General features: G+C 42.0%; 1 protein-coding gene across 1 annotated transcript in view; it reads right to left on the bottom strand.

Annotated features, from left to right (window-relative positions):
* Window positions 1–21,248, bottom strand: part of TLL2 (tolloid like 2) — a 99,593-nt gene that overhangs the window by 18,848 nt on the left and 59,497 nt on the right. The window contains exons 6-11 of the mRNA XM_085312194.1: window positions 20,550–20,729; window positions 20,176–20,281; window positions 13,758–13,882; window positions 8,284–8,399; window positions 6,158–6,260; window positions 3,116–3,232 (exon numbers count right to left, since the gene is read on the bottom strand). Coding sequence (XP_085168320.1) covers window positions 3,116–3,232; window positions 6,158–6,260; window positions 8,284–8,399; window positions 13,758–13,882; window positions 20,176–20,281; window positions 20,550–20,729 — 747 coding nt within the window. The remainder of the gene's footprint in view (window positions 1–3,115; window positions 3,233–6,157; window positions 6,261–8,283; window positions 8,400–13,757; window positions 13,883–20,175; window positions 20,282–20,549; window positions 20,730–21,248) is intronic.

Genomic DNA, 21,248 nt, shown 5'->3' with positions numbered 1-21,248 from the left:
GTGCTAAGGCCAAACATCATTAAATACTTTTAACTAAAATTTAGCTACAGAACGCAATTCAGATTGAAGTTCAAGTTTATATATTCAGAGCTAGAAGTGGTGCCGAAAGGAGCCACTGGGGGACTCTGCAAAGAATTGTCACCCCTACCTAACAGAAAGAGGACCTCAAGAGCAAAGACGACGACTGACGGTTGTTTAATAGTCACAAAGCTGTCAGCCAGCACACAGTATTTTCCCTGTTCACTGCAGTAGTTCACACTGAAATTCAGCTGAGTAGCTAATATACTGGAAGAGCTTACTGCAAAATGGAAATAACATCTGCTGACAGAGCCTGAGAAGCGAATAACCATGCCAAATTCACAGTGTCTGGGCTTGTTGGCAGACCCCAATTCTGGACTTCCGAGCAGCTTCAGAAGATAGGTAATACCAGCCCAGAGCAAAGCTGTTTCCTACTAGCAGTGCTGCAAGGCAATACTACCAGCAATTTCTCCATCAAATTGTGAAATCAAGAGGAAAAGATTTTCTTGGATCTCATGAAAGAAAAGGAACAATACGACTGAACAGTGAGGACATTTTCACTGCACTAATTTTCTGTCATTTACACAATCACAGAATGGGTAGAGTTGGAAGGGACCTCCGGAGATCATCTAGTCCAATCTCCCTGCTCAAGCAGTGTCACCTAGAGCACGTTAGACAGGGTTGCATCCAGGTGAGCTTTGAATATCTCCAGAGAAGAAGACTCCACAACCTCTCTGGGCAACCTGTGCCAGGGCTCCGTCACTCTCACAGGGAAGAAATTCCTCTTCATACTCAGGCGGAACTTCCTGTGGTTCAGTTTTTGCCCGTTGCCTCCAGTCCTTTTGCATGGTACTATTGAAAAGAGTTTTTCCCCATCCCCTTGACACCCTCCCTTCAAATACTTACACACATTGATAAGATTTAGTATCAGATAATCCTCCCTTGATGGGGCTACTTGCTTCTATCTCTTTCCTCCCAGCTATTTAAAACCTTATGGTCAAGAACTGGAGGAAGCCAAACTCAAAGATCAGCCCACACCCCTGAGGTGCCAGTAAAGTTCAGCTGCATGGGAGTTTACAAGCACTCTTGGTAAAGCAAAGGAAAGAGAAGCTGTGGTAAAACTCATGTTTGCTTTTTAACATGCGAGGGAGAAGAGTTCTAAAGAAAAAGAGGAAGTAACAGGAACGGCAGTTAAAGACTTCAGGACAGTTCCTCTTGGAAATAAAAGTTACCCTTATTGCTTGGACAAGAAAGTCATTCAGCAGCTGAGAAAACTACCTGAAAATGAGGAAATACACAAGCCACTAACAGAGCTTGAATCAGAGGGAAATAGAGATTAAGAAAGATTTTTGGAAACATTCCCACTTTGGCAAATAAAATATGTAGAGAAATACAGACAATCTTTAGTATCTTCCCCTTTAACAAGAGGAGGCAGAGTTACGGAAAAGCTACGAAATGGGCTATCACTGTTTCTGGGCACAAGCTGGCTTCCATCAGTAACTCTCTGTGCTTGCTGTCAGGCTTAGCAGTATATTTTATACCTTCCTAAAGGGAAGCTTCTTGAGGGAAAATGTTACATAAAAAGCAAAAGCCTTGAAGAGGTAGGAAAATACGAAGAATCAGAGGGATGCAGAGTTCAACGACTAGATGCACAGTCCACTTCCACTTCACTTTCTGTGAAGCAAGTATTGCTCATTTTCACTCAACATTCAGGATCATTTATTAATTAATCAACAGCAAATATGGAAAATTATCCAGAGAAAACAATGTTTTGCAAACTGACTTTGGCAGACAGCTAATATCAAATAAATTTTCTTTCAGTATCATTTATCAATCTGAGGCAAGATGCCATATTAACACATATGATGAAGAACAGAGAACTTGCTTCCCAAGAATATTGCTGAGCTTGCTTTTTTTTTTCCTCTCTTTTTTTAAAGTTAGACCAGATATCACTGGAGAGTAACCTGCTGTAAAAATTAAGCTGAGTAGCCCACAGAAGTAACAAACCAAAATAAAACAGCATAGACTATTATAGACACACTAGTTTGATCACTTCTAATTCCAGCAAACTACCATAAAAGGGGTTTTACAAACAACATGGTCCAGGCAGCAGCTCCTTGTCTGGAGAGAGATAAAAAATAAGGTAAGCTACCTCTGTCTCTGGGGTAACAATTCCTCTCGAAATCATATTTTTCTTGTGAAAATGATTTGCTAGCCCCACGCTGTCATAAAACCCTTGTTTTATTTGCACTTCCCTAACAGTATTGTGTTTTCTTCACTTCCATTTCTTAGTTTCATTATTCATGAATATATTGGACATTCAGCATTGGGTTTCCAATGTCATGCTTGTCTCTGTGACTGCAGAAAGAGGATGTATCATCGGAACTAATATAGTCAACCTCAATACTGTTGATAACACTGGTACTTCTAAGAAAATGCTTCTTGCCCAGAAAACAAAAGCTTCTAACACATTTTAGAACCACTGTTGTCAAAATTAGGCATATCTGAAAAAGAGATATTACTGATTCATTAGTCACTTGGGCAACACTGCTGCTTGTCTGAAGCAATCTCAGCCTCCCAGTGCCATTCAAGCCTCTGAAGCATCTGAGCAGCAGCAGAAGTGATACGCTAATTTCCAAGCTTCTGTAAGTATCACATACAAAAGAGAAACCAAAGAAAAATCTTCTGCATTTGAATTAAGTAAACAACCCAAAATAGGATGCATTAAGTGATATAAACAGATATAAAATCTATGAACAGAACCTTGCCTGTTGTGCTACTAAAAGTAACCTCAACTACACACAGCACTGCTGCTTGCAGGAACCAGTTAGGGCAAACAACAGAACCATGGCCTATGAACAGAAGCCATTGCCCTGTGCTGCCAGCCTATTCCTGAAAGCAAATGTGATGATCTAGTTTGTAGACCCAGGTCATGTCCCCTGAAACAGCCTGCAAATTCTGCCAGTTCCCTTAAAAACAAGGGTGGGGGCCATGTCTAACTACACGGTGAAGCAGAACTACTGACCTCGTAAGTCCCTGCATCGAGTTCTGAAAGTTCCATGCAATGTGATAGAGTCCTTCTAGCTAAGGGCCGTACCTTCATAGATCACAAAGAAGCCTTTGCCTAGGATGTTACTGCTGCTCCGGAACTCGATCCACAGCCTGCTGTCTGTGGAAATTACCGGTTCGGGGATCTTGTCGCCACAAAATCTACCTAAAAAGCAGGAAAAAGACAATCAAGATTTCCCAGCTGACTGGCAGCACGATGTAGCAGGCCCTGAAGTTTCCAAAAAATGAAGAAAATATGTGGTTAAAGCAGCAGTGTTTGTATAAAACATTCATGTTTTATACACTATTCATGTTTTTGAATCATTTTCTCTTTTTTCACCCTTAATTCATATTCTCCTAAATTATTAAATTAATAAAGTTTTTTTCCACCTGAGACCAGAATCCAGTATTCACAAACGCAGCCACCATTGCCCCGGTAAATTAAACAGGGCTCTTGTTTTGACCACTCAGTTGGGAAGATGACCTGACAAGGGTAAGGAATCATCCCTGCTCTCTTGAGATGTGCCATTCCGATGAGAAAAAGGGCTATGCAGATTTCTTAAACCACCATCTAACACAGCTCATCCTGTAACAAGTGCTATAGACCCTTTATCTCTTCCACTCTTCCTCCCCCAGTAAATCTACCTCTTCCAAGTTAAGCTTCTGCAGTCATTCAGTCTTTAATCCTCAGTAGCAGCACTGGTAAATATCTGAATCCCAATAGCAAGGGAGAATCCTGAAACAGAGCAGCTGCAAATAGCAACTGCCAGAGTAGCCAGGACAACAGCAATAACCCTAATTTAGCCCTGGTCTTCCTCTACCTGTTCCAGCCCTAAGCTCCTCAGAGCACAAAGCAAACACTTCAGTATGTACTGAGAGCATGAAGTTCAAACATGGTGCTTCCCTTCAGCTGACACTGGCAGGGCTGAATTCTACAAGGCCTGGGCACCTTGTCCAATTGAATCACCAGACCAGAGTCTTTTTCGAAAAACCTCTACTAAGTAAAACTCCATTGATGCCTTACCTGCAAGACAGATCCTTAATTCCCCTAAGCAGGCTGTGTTAGTGACTCCCTACACTGGAAAATGAGATAGACAGCTCAAGGCCTGCTGACTGTGAGGCAGAGAAGTTTGTTGTTTTTCTTCTGTATGGGGGGCAGAATGGTTGGCATGAGCCCTGTGCATTAAAAGCCTAGAGCCCCCCTGCCTAGTCAGCTGCCCCTAAATACCTTTTTTCTCTGCCTTCCCCTCTTTTTTCTTCTGTTAAACCCCCACATCTAAATATTAGTCCAGACCCTCACTCTACTCACTTCCTCCATTCTGAGTTCCTTGTACCCCAAAACTGCCTAGGACTGCTTGTGCAGTGTGACAGGCCCACAGTGTATCAGCAACATCTCCCAACTCCACTTCCAAAGAGGATGCTAACAAATAGCATCAGCACTGCAAAACTCCTTCCTCTAGGGTCACTGAGCAACTGCCTCCTAGATTTAGGCTTGAAGTTTAACAAGGACATCAAGGAAAAGAAATGCAGATGAGGAACTAGAAAGAGCAAAATCCTCACAGTATGATAAAGGGCCCATTCATAAAAAGTTATACACAATTTAAAGGCTGGGATTTCACACACTTCCCTGGGAAAATATGCAGTGCACATGTATTTTTTTTCTCCACAAGAAGTCTGTGCTTTCACAATTCACACTAATCCCCCTCCCCGCCCTCTGCTGAATTGCCGCCTGTCTGCTCTTCCAAGCTAATTTCATGGGCTCAGCCCCTTGTGGGAGCTGTGACCACTCATGTAGCCTCTCATTACAGATGGAAATGCTCACAAATCCACCTGCGTTAGGGGGAGAGAGAGGTGCTTCACTTTTGAAATACCTTTCAATTACTCAGCAGAGAAAATAAATTATGAGAAAGTAAGTAACAGCCACTGGAGCAATGTGATGCATGTGCTGTAGAAACCAGCAACAGCTGCTGCCAAACACAAAGCAGGCAGGAAACAGTAAAAACTGCTGCCAACACTTTATAGCAATACAGGTCCACAGAAGCCTCTAGAGAGCAGCACAGCTCCAACCTAAGAACTTCATCTGGCATTAAGGCTGGAATTTCCAGAGGGGCCAAAGTGGGCGGTGCACCTCTGTAGCCCCACCGACCATGCTGTCTGACCAGTGCAGATCTGTGCTGCAGCATCAGGCACAGCATCCCTAAAACAGCTGGTGATGCTACACAAGCTGATTATTGTCATCTTCCTTACCTTTCAGGGAGGAAGGGCTGTGTGCACCATTTTACGTACAGGGACATGTGAGATTAGGAGACACGGTCAAGATCAGAGTCAGTGGCAAAGTAGAAAAAGAAGCCAGAAATCCTCACTACCTGCTCTGAGCTCTCCTTTCCCTACAGCCATGAGGAACTCACCAGCTGCCACACAGTCTAAGGGTTTTGCCAGGTGTCTCGCAAGCTACTCCTGGCTCTCTGGACTAAGGTGGAGTCAGCAGCAACGCAGGGTGGGAGAAGACTTGAAGTCTTTTGATAGCAGGAGGTGGAAGAATAGAGAGGACACTGAAGAGGAGCTGTATTTCCTTTAGATCTTTGGGAGCAGTATTACGGTATAGCCCTTGCGCAGTTGGACATCCTTGGCACGATCAATTATCTCCTTGCCCAGAGGCAGGTTCCCAGCTGGAAGTACAGAGGTCCAAAGTACCAACTACTCTGTATTTGTATTCTCAAGGAGAAATAATGGCAGGACTTTGAGCAAGAAGCTGTATGGCTGTTTCTTCCTAACTGCCTGACAGTTCCACTTGGGCCTTATAGAAAAGGGTTTAAAGTGGTTAAAACTCCACAGATCACCTTTTTAATCTCAGCTATGCCCTTAATTTTCCTTTGTGCCTCAGTTCTCAGGCTGGAAGAGGAAGGAATAACGCTTTTGCTGCTAAAGGAGCTTGAATCGTTTGGTATGAATACCCTGACACCTCTGGATGGAGACACTAATGGACACCAGTGCACTGGCTGGACATGGGCCCCTTAAAGGTAAAGGAAGGTTTTTGCAATAGGCTCAAGAAGAACACACAAAATGCAAGCAAAATAAAATAGCCTCTCACCCAGTAACGGAGCCTTCCTCCAGTAGCCATCACGCACTTCAATATAATCATACCAACAAAGGCGACTTTTAAACAGGTCCATTGATGTGAAGTTTAACATAATCTGCAAAGAAAAAGGACATACTTTGCAAAGAGAGTTATTTCAAAGAGAAGGCTCTACAGATTACGTGCTTTATCTCTGCTATTACGCTATATAAGGGAGCATGCAGTAGAAGACACTTGGACAACAAATTGGATTTTTTAATCAACTTTCACCAAAAATAAAGGCTTCCCAGGGTGTTTTAAATTAAAAAAAAACATATATACATACCATATACAACAGTAGATAGTACAAGTAACTTTATTGTTCATTCTGTAATCCATACAGTCATTGCTCCTCAATTAGTAAAAGACTACTAAAAAAGCCCTATTTTGTTCTTTCAATTAAAAAAATAAAATCTTTGTTTTTGATTAATGTCAGTAATATAGAGAAACACATTGTCCAAAACCACAGAGGTCTGAGATTTATTCCTTACAAAAATGACACTTCTTGTAAGAAATAGCTAATTTTGATGACACATTTCCACATTCTGGCAATTATGCTTATATAATTACTGTGATTCAACAGTGTTCAGTGGCTTTACAGAGCAGTATTTAGTTTGAAAATGTTATCCCTTTGGTCTCCTTCTTCCATAACAAGGATTATGGGCCCTGCTCCAGGCCTATGGAAGTCGCTGCATGGGATATACTTGTGGCATTATGTCCTTGCAACATTTTAACTATATCTTATTCTGCTCCTTGCCAAAAGAATGTTATTAGGTTAAAACAGATATTCTTCTCCAAAAGCAAAGTACTAGATCTGGCAGGATGTACAGAATGCTGGTAATGATGTTACTAAGTTTTTTCTTCAGACTTTTGCAATTCTCTGACTTTAGACAACAAAAGGAGATTCATCAGGAGTTTCTATGCAGACAAATACTAAAACCAATATCTGCTCTGAGCTACTGTCATTGCTGTGATACTACAGTGTACCAATTATTGCATTTGTTTAAACACGGCAAAATAAGTAGAAGCACTTAATCTGAACTTGATCTTTCTTTTTTTTTCCTTTTTTTTCTCTCTTTTTTTTTAATACCAGTGTTTCAGCATTTAGATGCTGGGTCATATCTGATGTAACTCTTCTAAAGAGGCTGAGGGACAAAAGGATAAATTATAGTAGCAGAAGTAAAGTTTACACTGTAAAAGCCACACTGTAATTATTTCAGAGCCTGGATTACTTATGATATCTCTTCCCCCTGCAAAGCTCTCCCTGAAGTTAATGGTGGGGGTTCATTATTGCATAGGACTAGGCCTGTAGGCAACAGAACTGAGTCTAAGAACAAGATGACTGTTGAAAAAAAAAAATTGAACTTTGCCTTTGTTTGTTTGAGTCAGAGTCTTAAAGGCTTCTCAAGGGTGGTCCTCAATGAAGTTGCTCTGCCGAGGAGCTCCAAAGTCAGGCTGCAATATGAAGAGTCTAAAGGGCTGGTATTTATGAATTAAGGGAAGATTTTATTTCTACAGGAGAATCAATAAAGCAAAAGGAGCTAAAAAGCAAGTGGATGGAATAGCTGGTTGATCTACGCTGGGTCTCGGCATGATTCCTCTGACAGGGATATTCTGCCTGTGTGACAGTGGCAAGTAACCAGCATCACTTGTGATTCCTCCCGCTCTCTCCAGGAACCCATCCTGTTGGCACATTTTATGCAACTCAACTGACTGACAACGGGCTTTGAAATGTGACTTCCTCAGCTCTCAGCTCAGTCAGCTATCAGGTGGCAAGCTGAGTATGTGAGGAAACTATCCAGGAAAGGTTTTGCCTTGAACTGAAAGGAGTGAGTTCAGAGGTCAACACATTGTCCCCCAAACCGTAAAGAGATTCTACTTCAACATTGCCTCTCCTCTCCTCAGGACCAAATATTCTTGACCCCTGGGACTCCTTTCCTGCAGGCAGGTGAGTCTCTGGGATGACAAAGATGTTGCTCAGGAGCCTCCAACTCTGCACTCTAGAAATCTAGAGCATGCTGTCAGCTGGTAACACTATTGTCACATGCAAAGCCACATGTCAGAGAAGTGCAGAGCACACCTTGAGCTGGTGTTGCACCTACCTTCTCCCCTGGGGTCACTGAGATTCTCCAGACACAATGGGAATAGGAGGGGTAACCGTTTGGAAAGCCAGGGGCTGAGAAATTCCCAGTTGTGTCCTGCAAGGTCTCTCCACAAGCTGCCAGAAAAGAAAAAAAGACAGTAGCAAGGAGTTACCCTTTGAAAGACATCAGGGTCTGTTAAAGTGTTTGCACCTGGCTGTTGTATATAGGTTGTGGCTTGTACTCTAAGGATGCTCATTCAATCCTGGCTGGCAGTAGCCAAAGGTGCCATTTACCATCTGAGATCTCACCAAAGGAAGTGATGTGAAAATCACCAGGATTACCAGGTAGAAGTTTATCAGCCCAAGGACAGGGAAACAGCCTCTTAAAAAGGCACTCTTCTCCCTCCCACTGCATGCTAGCACATTTAGGCTTTACCTCTGTTGAGGAGTATCTTATCCATCAATCAAATACAAAATATTAACCCCTCCACAACCCCAAGACTGCTGCCAGCAAATCTGTTTTCACTTTATTATATGCTACTCAATACAGTTCTCCTTACTTACTATTGTTAATTGCCTTTTTGTTTGTTTATTTGTTAAAACACTGTAACCAAAGCAGGGCAAGCTCTCCCATGCTTAGGCTCTGGCTGTCCAGCACCCACTCTGCTGTCTCACTGCACAAGGTAAAATGTGAACATTGCAGCTTCCTCTCCTCTCCACCTTGCCTTTTTTTATGGCCAGCTGCCGTTGATGAAAGGTAAAACCCAGAATGACTTCTGGGAAGCAAATAATATGCACAAGCATATGTTGTTTAGGGAATAGCAGCTTCCAACATCTGGGGAAGCACTCACTACCACAGTTCCTGGGGACTGAGCTGGAACAAGGAAAGAGTATGTACATGTGCAAAGCAGCTGACTGGCTAGGTCAGAGGATCTCACATTTCAAAGCTCTCATTTCCTTGAGAATGCTCACCAGACACATGCAAATACCCATCCAACGAAGTAGGGACCTTGGCTTTCTTGCTTTCCAGTTGCTTTTTTAATTTCATAAACCACTGATGTTATAAAGCTGCCCTTGACCTGCAACTTGGTTTCCTCAGTGACAGCAAGGCAGCCCCCAAAAATCCCTCATTAAGCAGTAGTGCTTTGAAAGATCTGACAAGACCAAATATCTGGCTTTTTCTCATGGAAATGCCAGTGGATGCTTCTCTGTCTGATGCTATCACATACTCATTAATTTTTCAGCCATGGTCACATTTAGATGGGCAGGTCGGAAGTTGGAGGTGAAAAGAGACTGGTCCCATTCAAGAAGTTTAATATCTTCCAAAAAGGGAAAGGGAGTCACCTAGGCCAGAAATTCTTAATTTCCCTGAAGTACTTTGACCCACAGCTTGACAGGTCAGACAAGATGAACAATAGGCAGGGACACAAAAACGGGGTTTTGCTGAACCAAATGACTCCCAGGCGTGCTCTGGAAGGTGGAGTCACTACTAGGAATGAGTTGTACATATTTCAAGGCACAGGTCAGCATGGATTCTAGTAAACAGATTCCTGCCAGGAAACGCAAAGGTATTTAAAAACTGCTAGAAAGAAGCACCATTGAATAGAACAGGTAGGAAAATGCATGCACCTGCCCTAGAGGTGTAAAGCAAAAAACGAGAGTTTAAAACCTCCATGCTATTCCCTCCTCCTCAAAGGAACAGTTTTGAGCCCTGAGAACACCCCTTAATATTATGTAACTACAAAGCAGCATTGCACAGAAGTTTTGTTGTCTGCAGAAACAGCCAATCTCCAGCCTCTCCCAACATGTTTGGCAAGAGATGATGTCTATATTCTTCACATTGGCACAAAGCAGTGCTCTTAAAAGGTGATGGCCTGTATGTACTGGAAAAGAATTCTGAAGGCTTCTGTTCACAGAACAAATGCAATTTATTCCTTTCCACATCTTGCAAAGATGCCTTGACTTGTTATCAGTGTTACAATCTGTTAGGATAATTCCAGCTTCACAATGCAGGATGCTCCTAGGACCCTCAACCAGGAAATGAATGCAGCCTAGCAGATGAACACTGCAAAGAAGTTGAATCTCAGCCATACTTATTCTGAGGGCAATAAGCCATTTTTCAGCCATTCCTCTGGCATTGCCACAGGCAACACAATGTATGAAGTGGCCATCTGCTTAGGATGACTCCAGGAATGTGGGTACGTGGCAAGGTGTCCTAGTAGAGGGGGGATTCCAATCTATAACTTGCCAAGATATATGAACATTCTCTTTCTTTGCTTAAAAATTTATGTGAATGAAGCTGTCCCCAGGAAAAGATAAGGAAAGCCCTAACTCACTGGGAAAACGTACTATGTTACCACAGTTAACACTGTTTATCCTGTTACCACAGGATAAAGAGCATTACTGCCCTCCATCCAACTGAAACCACAGTGCCTGTTACAGACAGCCAAGATCTAATTATCTTAAGTGTAATTACACAGTAATTGGTAAGACTTTATAATTATGGAGCAGGTACTAAGGTATCTACCAGCAAACACTACCCTGCTAAAATGTCAGAAAGGAAACCTAGCTAACTATCCAAACCATACAAAGGAAACTCTCCTGTAAGGATCTGTCTGGCTTTTCAGCATTGAAGAGAGTGACTGCCCACATGTGCAGAGGGTAACAGGATATTAACAAGCAACGGACATGCACTTGTAGAGCACAATCTCTCACTGCACATCAATATGCAATACAAATGTACTCCACTTAGTAGCAAGGCAGCCAACAGGTCTAGTGAGACAAGTGTTTGGTGCTTCTGAGGTCCAAGAGACTGAATCAAGGTGGTCTTGGCAGATGGTGAAGAGATTGCTGCACACTTAAGCTGCTTGAAAGCACACAGAAGCGAAAATCAAGGCAAAAGCAGGCTCAACTAGGCAATAAATGCTTCAGAAGTCATTTTCAAATGATGTAGCTGAGAGACAGGCATTTACTACTCATCAGCTGGTTACTGATATGTTACACCTTGTCAAAATTGCAGTGGTTATTGGATGGGATGACATAATGCAGGACCACTCTCAATTTAAAGTTTAACTACTGCCGCACAGTTAGCACTGCCTGTAGGCCTGTTAGCTTTTGTACAGCACAAGAGAATGGGACAAGTCATTTTAAAGGCTTTTGTACATCAACCAGGTAACCACATCAAACATAGCATTTACCATTAGGTAGCAGAAGGCATCTCACCTTCCAAAAAGTCCTTCAGCAAATTTCATCTGGCTTCACCTGACTTGGCACTAACATTTACCCAGCAGGTGTAAGCTTTGGGGAATTAAGAGCAATTTAAAACAGCAGGGTTTTAAAATGGAAATGCTAAGGCAACCCTAACTATAGCAGCCACCAAAGCTCCAGTCTAATTAATGACTTGGAGAGCCCTGTCTCTTACCACAAAGACAGTAGTCATTCTTGCAAGTACCAATGCACACTGAAATTCAGCTTCCATCACGCTAGCTGTCCTGCAGTGTGATTCCCAGGCATTCTCAGACTGGCACTCTCTTTCAAAAAGGGAACCATCTGCCATTCAACTTCTGGAATATGTTGCTGTGTTTTATCTAAAAATTCACAGCTTGACTACCGAACAAAGTTGTCCTCAATCAAAGGTTTCATTCAAACTCTGCTTTGAACATATAACTAATGTCTCTTGGTCTTGAGCTCCTAAACTTTACATTTTGCAGAAGTTGTTACAGAACTTTTTCAAAACTACAGATTCAAATAGCAGCTGCAAATGTCAAAGTCATTAAATATATTGCACTTTTTCTCCTCAAATTCAGCTTGTATATAACTTTCCATGGAAACCAAAAACAAAGCCAAAAAATAGATATTGAAAAAAATGGTTTAGTAGGCTTAGAGCTCTGATCATTGAGCTGTCAAATGTTCTGAACTCGAAAAATCTCTGCTAAAGCTCTGAAGCATGAACAAGGAGTAGAGAAGTTCTACTGTGCAAGCAGAAAACTTGAGACTCATTTTAAAGAAAATTGCTTTATAGCTTTTAATTTGCCTTTAACCTCAGATCACTATTGGCTTTTTAGCTCACCTAGAGAAATCCGAAGCTTTAGTGGAATGTTTCCAGCTAAGTGAATGGAAAGTCTGATTGGATTAACCCTGGTTCAAACAAAAATATGGTGCAAGACATTCTTTTTCAAGTATCCAAATAATTCAATCCCTAAACAAATTTATAAGATTATTTTCCAAGAGCCACATCTTGTATGAGGCCAAATAAGGTAGATTACAGTGAAAAAGAAGTTTGTTTGAGAAAAATTACATGTAATTAAAAGACAAAATTGTTAGGACTTGCACATCTAAGAAAGTTATACCACTATAATCTAAAGCAGTGATCCCCAAACATCATGGACCCTGAAGCAGCAGCTCATCCTCAGAATTTATCCTGAACTCTTATGAACCCATACTATCTAACCTGTAACTGGATACCCAGAAGGGTATTTGCATGCTAGTTATGGACCATTTTCCACAGCTTCATGAATGGTTCACAGACCAGTGCTAGCCAACCACTGAGTTAAGATGTGACTCTCTACATACTGGTAAAATCTACCTCTCCTCCCTACTTTCTCTTCTCTCCCTGTCACGTGCTTATTCCAGGTTGATTGGGCCTTTGTCCTGTTTAGCAAATGCTGATTCAGGAAAGGTTTAAGATCAATAAAAGCCACTCTCAACTGGACCAGTATGCTGGCTGCACTATTACTAACATTACAAAGTCAGGGCAACTCTCCGGTATCTTCCCATGGATGTTTCACTACCAGCAGAAATGCAGCCAAGTTTGTTAAATTTTCTCTATCCCAGCATCACATCTTCCCTGCTATCTCCCTTTTTGGTTGCTGCAGTCCATGCCACAGTCCCCAGACTGGTTACCATCTTCACTTGAGGTTTTTCTTTACATCCTTACTGTCAAACTATTGAGACAAACCTAGCAGATACCTTATCTGAAATATGGTGCTCCCTTGGGATAATGCCTATAGAAATAATTCAATAGAAGTTTGATGGCTGGTGTGCAAAGATCCCCACCACTGTCATCCTTCTGCCATGTTGTTAACTCCTCGTCCCCCCACACTGCCCATGGTCTCATATGTCACTTCCATGCTCTGTACAGAGCCTACACCCCTAGTTCTGTTTTGGACAGTGTATTTACACAAAAACAATGGCAAAATGCAAGTCACATCCTAACTCCTCTCCTCAGCCTTCTCTCCAGCTCCTGTTACTAGGTTTCACTAGAGACTAGACAAGTTAAGCCCTAAAACAAACAGGAATATTGGCAAAGTACTAATAGGAGACACATTAGGCAAGTTCAGTTCCCCTACAGCTCCAGCTTGAACCATTTAATAGTCTGTATTTCCTGAGTCATTTCATCAAAGGGACTGTTAACGTGCTCTGGAACTCCAGTGCCTTCCAGATAAACAATGCATCTAGGATAAAGCTGGAGCCACCTCCACAAGCCATATTTACCTGGGCACTTGTACAACTTCCTCGCCTGAGCGATGTCTCCTTGACTCAGGCGAATACGCTGACCAATAGTTGGCCGGACCCCATTACCATCACGACGGGGGAGAATGGTGTCGAGGAAAACCCCTCTAAAGGGAAGAACAGAGACAAAGAGCAGTGAAGTAGGGAAAGTGGTATGATGCACAGAGAATCATCCTGGTAAAAGATGGGCCTCCCACACCATCCCCTTGACCATGTAACCCATGCTAACATGTGAGGGTAAAGCAGTCTGTGATAAGTTACCCATCTCCCTCTACTACAGATAGCTTCCAAATGTAAAGCAAATCTGCCAAGCCAGTAAATTTTTCTTTGGATCTATCAGGATTGCTGCCTCTGTTTCAGTATAGATATATTCCTTGCCATAAATCAGAAAAAGCAAAAATATATCCTTGCAGAAGATTCATGGTGCGTCTGACTCAGCCAGCGTGCAGATTGGACACTAGGCCAAATAAGCAGAGGGAAAGGGAGTTTGCTCTGTAGCAGATGAGGCTGAGCTGGCAGTTTCCACAGACAAGAGAAAAAGATCCAGTGCTCTATCTTTGTTCTGCATGAGTTTCCTGTCTTTGCCTCTTTCTTGTGCTGCTACTTCTTCCATGTGGTTCCTAATACTTGGGAGTTTTCTACTGCACTTCTGATCTCACTGCAGTAACGGATTTAAGCTCAGGCCTCACTTGCAGCAAAATGCAGAGTCAGTGCATTCAAGTGCAAGAGTTTCCATGCAAAAGAGACCCAAAGGCAGCATTAAGACTGCATAGCTCAAGTTTGAGGAAGGAATCAGGAAAAAAAAAAAAAAAAAAAAAACTCCAGATTGTCAAAAACTGGGCTCTTGTAGCCAGGCTGTCAAGTCCATAGAAATCATTTCACTCCATCCCAGAATGTCTTACTGACATCATGCTGCAAATCCTATGAGTTTAAAACTTGGGCATCAGTTATGAGGCATACTCTTCTTTGTGAGGGAAACAATACAGCTGTGTGTATAGTGTGAAGGGAAAGTCAGGGTAGAAGCAAAAATTTTAGTGCTGCCTAGTCCTGATTCAAGACTCTGAGTTAAACATTAAGAATACAAATAATTCTGTTCATAGTATGTTATGCTACTCAGGTGTATAAGAGCCTTGGAAAGGTGTTGGAGAGATTTTTCACTTTCATTAAATTTTAAATAAATACTGTAAGCAGAGTATTTGGATCAGAGATGGCCAGAGATGCAGTCAGTGTTCTTGAACAGAAAATATTACACAAATACATTTTATAGGAAAATTTATCTTATAAATATTCAAGTTAAAGGAAGAAATGGAGGGGGAGGAATAGAATCTGTTTAAGAACCTAGAAACAACTCCTGCAGAGAAAACATTTTGGTCAATTTTGGTGGGAGGAAAATTCGTGATCAACATCAATTCTTACAAGTTCTGAGGTAAGTTCATCAATCTTGACTGACAAATTCAGGCTGGTATTCTCCATGGCAACTGCATGCCCAGGCCTGAATTTATGTAAGAGGTTTGATCAAAAATAGATTCTCCATGTCCAGAAACAACATGAACAGAGTAACAGGTCATTTTGCTGGTGGTAAATTTTCAAGCCTCCTCAGGAATTCAAGGAATAACTTTGCATTTGGCAAGGAGATAATTTTGTGGTCAGTTAAATGGTTTTTGCTGACCTCCAGGCTCAGCAAACAGGGACAAATGACAAAATTTAATAGAGAAACCACCATTTGCACATGCTGATCTTTTATTCTTTTGACCAACTCAATCCTCGCAACCATGTACTCCTAATCCCAAGCCTCCTGCATACAGTACACATTTAAGGTATTGCCCAAACAATGCAAGTGACCCACAAAACAGAATTATTTTGTGCTGCCTTATTACCTGCCAAGTATATTTTCTTCTACAAGGATGTGTCCAAGGTTGGGGCAGTGAGATTTCTGGTCTCACATTTTCCACTAACTGGATTGTGTACTCCCTTCACAGGCTTTGCTAAACAAGGCTCTATATTGCACTAAGCATAGTTTCTCTCATTTTACAAGAAAAAGAACCGAGAAGGAAGGAGAATCTTTCTGGCTGTAATCACAGGTCCCACAAGAACCACGCTGCCCACCCAATCAATCACCATTCTCTAAGCAACACTGATGATGTGTATTATGCATGTTTGGTGAGCGTCTATACTTCAGCTCACAAATTAATAAACACTGAGCAGATATCATTAAACAGAGAAGCCCAGGCACTCTAACACCAGATCTGGTCTTGAACAAGAAACCTAACCTCTCTCCCCAGAGGTAGGAAGAGAACCCAAGAATACTGGATGCTCCATGTATCCTGCTGGGATAGGCAGAGCATGCGTTACCTGACCAATGCAGTGGTAAGTCAAGCACAACAACCGACCATTGCCACCAGCTAACAATGACTGAGTTTGAGCAGAGATACATTAGTATCTGCACAGTGCTCTGAATGCGTGAAGTGTTATGCAAACATTATGAAATTATTAACTGATTTTGAGAAATGCTTATCATTCACAGTCTCATCTGAGGGCAATAGAGGCAGGTACTTTTAAACATCACTTAAGGAAGCAGCTATTCAAAGCGGATTGAGCACTCAACTTCAGGCAGCTATCTTTTGTCCCAACTCTGCATTTGGATCCCCATCGATCCAAATCGTCTCAGTAGAAGAGAGACAACATAACCCTACTTCACAGGATAATCATCCTGTGGAGGATATAAGTGCATGTGTATGCGATCTTGCACAGGATTAGGATATTATGTTGTAAATACAGCAAGAAGATGTCCCTTGCCCTGTAGGCAGTGCTTTTTGCATCCTGAATCAAACAGGAGCCTTGCAGAAAAGCAGCGTCATGTGTTGTACCAGGGTGTGCTGTCATGCCTAATGACAAGGGAGTTGCTGAATTAAGGCAAGTCACTATTTACTTAGGGCTCTGCATTGACTTTAACTTTCTTATTGCCAAACTGCCATCTGTAGGTCTTGAGAGTGGCAAAAGGATTTGGCCACTCCAAAAGGACAGCAATATTCAGCTTAATTTGTGGCCATATTTGTAAAGCAATGCGCTAGAAAATATAAGTCTTTACCCATACCATAGTATGACTAAAAAGGAAATGTTCTGGTAGATAAGAACGGAAGTTATCATGGTAAAAGCTCATTACTATTACCATTACAGTCTCCTATACCATGCTCCTATCAGCCACAGATGCTAGTGAGAAATACGTTTCTCTCTGAGTTGAAAACTAGCAGCAACTCTGCCACAATTTTCAAAAGAACCAGTTGAAGTAATTTCCATTGCTAGGACACAATATGTTTCTGAAAAACTGTCTCCTTCTATCCAGGGCACAAAGTTTAGATTAAAAAGGGTGTGCAGCTGTATTTGACCATGAAAAACACCGTATGATTTGCTATCATCAGTATGCTCCAGGAGCAACACGGAACAAGGTTCTGCTGAGTGCTACATAGGAGCTGCCTGAAGATATCAAGTCACAAACACAGCTCTAGAGCCTCTTGTGCCAGATGATTCTAAGTCCTCCATCTCTTCCTCACTCACAACCTAACAGCCAGAGGAGGGAAGCAAAGTTATTAGTGTGAACAAGGCAAGTAATAAACAAGGCTATATATCCATCTGCTCTTTTTTGTGTAACAGTCTGTAGTCACAGGAGGTTAGTGGGCCACCAAACCAAGGAGTTAAACCTTTCACTCATCTTGCAGACAGCACAGAGCAAGGGGGGCAGAGACACTGACAATATCCTCTCAAGAGCTACATCCATCTGCATAGTGGTCAGCAAATGCTGGGACATAGACTGATGGAGCTATGAGTTCACCTCGATCTCAAGGGAACAAAATCATATGAATACAAAGCTCAAACAATAATTAGTTTATTTAAAAACTACACCTGTGCACCATTTTAGAAGGGAGTAAGCCAGACAAGTAGAACAGACACAGAGACTTTGTGCATACTTCACAGATATCCACTCAAATGGTGTGGCTGCATGAAAATCTACTAGCTAGAACAAGCTCAAAAATACAGGGAGCCATCTGAAATGAAGATACGAAATATAGCAGAGAATCCACAACAGGAATCGCTGTGGTCACAACTAAGACAAAGACACATCCAGTGAGAAGTGGGACAATTCTCTTGTCATGCAGAACAGCATCAGATGACGCCTTTGAGAAGGATGAGATCAGGGAACGCAAATTAGAATGGAGGGGAGGACATGCAAGAGGCACTTATGTATCCTGGAAGAGGTTCAGTGCACCAGCATTAGCACATATTCTTGAAAATAATGCAGTCCTGGCACTCAACTGGGTCTGGTCCAACACTATAGCGTAAGCAGGGGCCGGATAATCCACTGAAACAGGACGTGGTCTCCAGACAGGGATGGTGCTTTACCACTCCATACCTGGGATGCCAACCTGCAGGGAAGAAGCGAGATCCACTTTGCCACCACTGCCCCATCAATACCAGTCTTGGCAGATAATCAGCTGGCCAGGATTAGTGCTGAATAGCAAGCAGATCCCAAAGCCTAGTTACCTGAGGAATCTCATTTCATGGCTGAATTCTCTGATGTTTCTCAAGCTACACACTGTATCTGCACTGACGGGGTGTTCATACCATCCTTTTTCTATGTAAACTTTCTGGTGTCTGCTAATGTATGAACTCACTCACTTCCATTAGCAGGGTCACTTAGGAGCTCTCTCCCATATCCAGCCACTAATCTTCATGAAACTTGCAGGAACTTATTACCTTCAAGGACTCTATGTCTCTGTCAGTTTGGATTGCAATTGACCAGCAGGTACAAAACTCCATAGGTTGGGAATGTTGTGTGCACACATTCACAAATTCACATTCATGCAGACCAGTCATCTAAGCCGCATTCCCTCAGGGAAATAAACCAAGACACGTCTTGGTAAAGTAGCAGCCTGTAGTTCACTGTTCCCAGTGTTGCTTATTTACAGTGAAAGCACAGTCAGCCCACAGAGGCACTTATGCTTAGTTCATTTACTGCACAAAGACTGCTGCTGGGGTGAGGGTAGGTCACAGACACAAAAGACTCAAAGAAAACAGATTTTAAATTCCTATTAAGCACCAATTTAAACACAGAAAAACTCTTGCCGTTTTTATCCCTTTTTGGCCTAGCAGTGCTCTGAAGAACTCTGGTTTTCAAGAAAGACAGACTCAAAGGCATCTGCAATATAAATGGAGGTGGTAACTTAATCTCGCTTTTGTGCATAGTAATTCCAACCATTGCAGTCCAGCAAATGCTGGAAGGACCCAACAACTGTCCCAAAGGAAGAAAAAATTTCTGCTTTAGATATCTGATCCGAAGACATCTGTGAAGGCTGCAAAGCAACCTTGCCTACTCCACCATCTCTCTTTGCCAGGGCAACCAGCACTCCAGTAAGTCTGATAATTTCCCCCTAGCTGATGTGAACAGAAACAAAAGAGGAATACAATAGGCTTTGCACCCCCATACAACTGGGGAAGAGGAAAATAAAAATAACCGCCAAATCATATTTCATTTTATCAACAAAAAAGTTCCCTAAAACATACATACCTGTAGTATGCAGTGATGAAAGTTCTTAGGAAGGAGTAGTAGTGGGATTTATAGAAGAGCTTTCAAATAATGCAACAAGGCAGAGCTGGTCATCCAGTAACTTTCATCCCAAATCCAAGACATAAATAACTACGTCCATTTCACCTCTCTAAATGTGCCTGTCCAGTAGAGCTCTCTGCTCTGAAAATTCTCCAGCTGGAGGGCTAAGATGGGAGTCAAGAGCATATGGCCCACACAAAGATCAGTCAGTTAACTAGGACAGCAACAGGACTGAAAAATTCTCCATGAAGAATCCAATCACAGAGAATCACAAGGCTGCAGAGACTGTGATTTAGAGCTCATGCATAGATGGTTAAAACAAAGAAACAAAAACACCCCCAAAAGCAACAAGTAAGAATCCTAAAGATCATTTTCTAGAGTTTCAAGTCACCCTGAAAGAGTTGCTGAGGACTCTGAGGGCAATATTCTGATCCAAAGAATGAGCTGGACAGCCAAGATACTCAAAGCTTATTTTAGTATTACTCCCTTTGCAGGTAGGCAGAAACATACATACATACATGCTGGCTGGGAAGGAGCAGAGCACACTAACATGGCTTTGGAAGGTCCCTGAGGTATATTCACCCAGTGTTCGGTGGAGGGGAAAACAAGGAGTCCACCACACTTCACTCACCTTGCTTTTGCAAGTACTTTCCAGGCTCTGCAATGCACTAGAGCTCAATTCAACTGCCATATATCTCTGCAAGAGACCACGGGTCTCCTTTTAGGTTCCACGTGCCATACAGAGCCGAACACAACTGCTGAATGTAGCTCTAAAGAGATGTGACGTGGAATTCTCACCTTGAGAATGTGTTCCTAGCATAGTGCATGATGCTGTCAAAGTCATAGGTCTCTCCCAGAGAGTTCACTTCCCCAGCTTCCATCTTTAAAAAGTTGTATTCCTGACCTGTGATGCAAGACACAATTAAATGGAAAAAAAATCTCTCTCTGTCAAAACCAAAACAAAACAAAACAAAAAACATAGTATGAAAGTGACATTGTTCCTACCTTCCAACAATTCCAGTTGCACATTCAAATCTCTGTTCACTCAACTATTTTGGCCCTTTCTCTAGACGACTAGCAATACTTTTTTCTTTTTCATATTAGATCACAGACCACAAGGAAGATTTCCACATACCCCAAAGTGGGTGGAGTAAGCTCAAAGGCTATTTTACCTTGCTGTATGTTCTCTCTGATGATTGTGACATGCTGGTCCCTGTCAGGTCGTGTGTGCTCATGCCAGAAACCAACGACATGACCCAGCTCATGAGCCACAATACCAAACTTGTCACAGTTCTTTCCAATGGATATGGCCTGAGGGCCCCCTCCTCGACGACCCACATACGAGCAGCATCTGAAAAAAAGCAAAAAAAACAACAACAAAAAAAACCAAAAAACAAAACAAAAACAAAAACTATGCAGCTCATCAGAAAATCGGATAAATCTGAGGCACAGGGACAAGGGATTGCAACCGGTCTGGGACAGGTCAGAAAACGCATACCTTATGTCCTTTTAATTTTATATATATATATGTGTGTGTATATATATATATATATATATATATATATACACACACACACACACATATAGGTATATACATATATGTGAGTGTGTGTGTGTATAAAAATATATATAAGTTTGTGTATATAAAAAATGCATATATACACTTAAGTGTTATCCCTGCAAAAGTGCCCAGAAAAGCTTGGCATCCTCTTGTGAACTCATACTAAATTATCCTGGCAATCCTTACAGGAGGTGATCAAAGTTGTCTTAGTGACAGATCTCCCATGTGATTATTGTTTTTTTCTGACCAGAGGTAGATTTACAGTGCCATTTATCAATGACAAGAATGTCTGCAACAAAGCTAGCTGCGG

The sequence above is a fragment of the Rhea americana genome, unplaced genomic scaffold, assembly GCF_003343005.1.
Source record: "Rhea americana isolate MKP2758 unplaced genomic scaffold, rheAme1 scaffold_36, whole genome shotgun sequence".
NCBI classification, from domain to species: Eukaryota; Metazoa; Chordata; class Aves; order Rheiformes; family Rheidae; genus Rhea; species Rhea americana.
The sequence above is the reverse complement of the archived record's forward strand: the minus strand, read 5'-3'. Positions and strand labels throughout refer to the sequence as shown.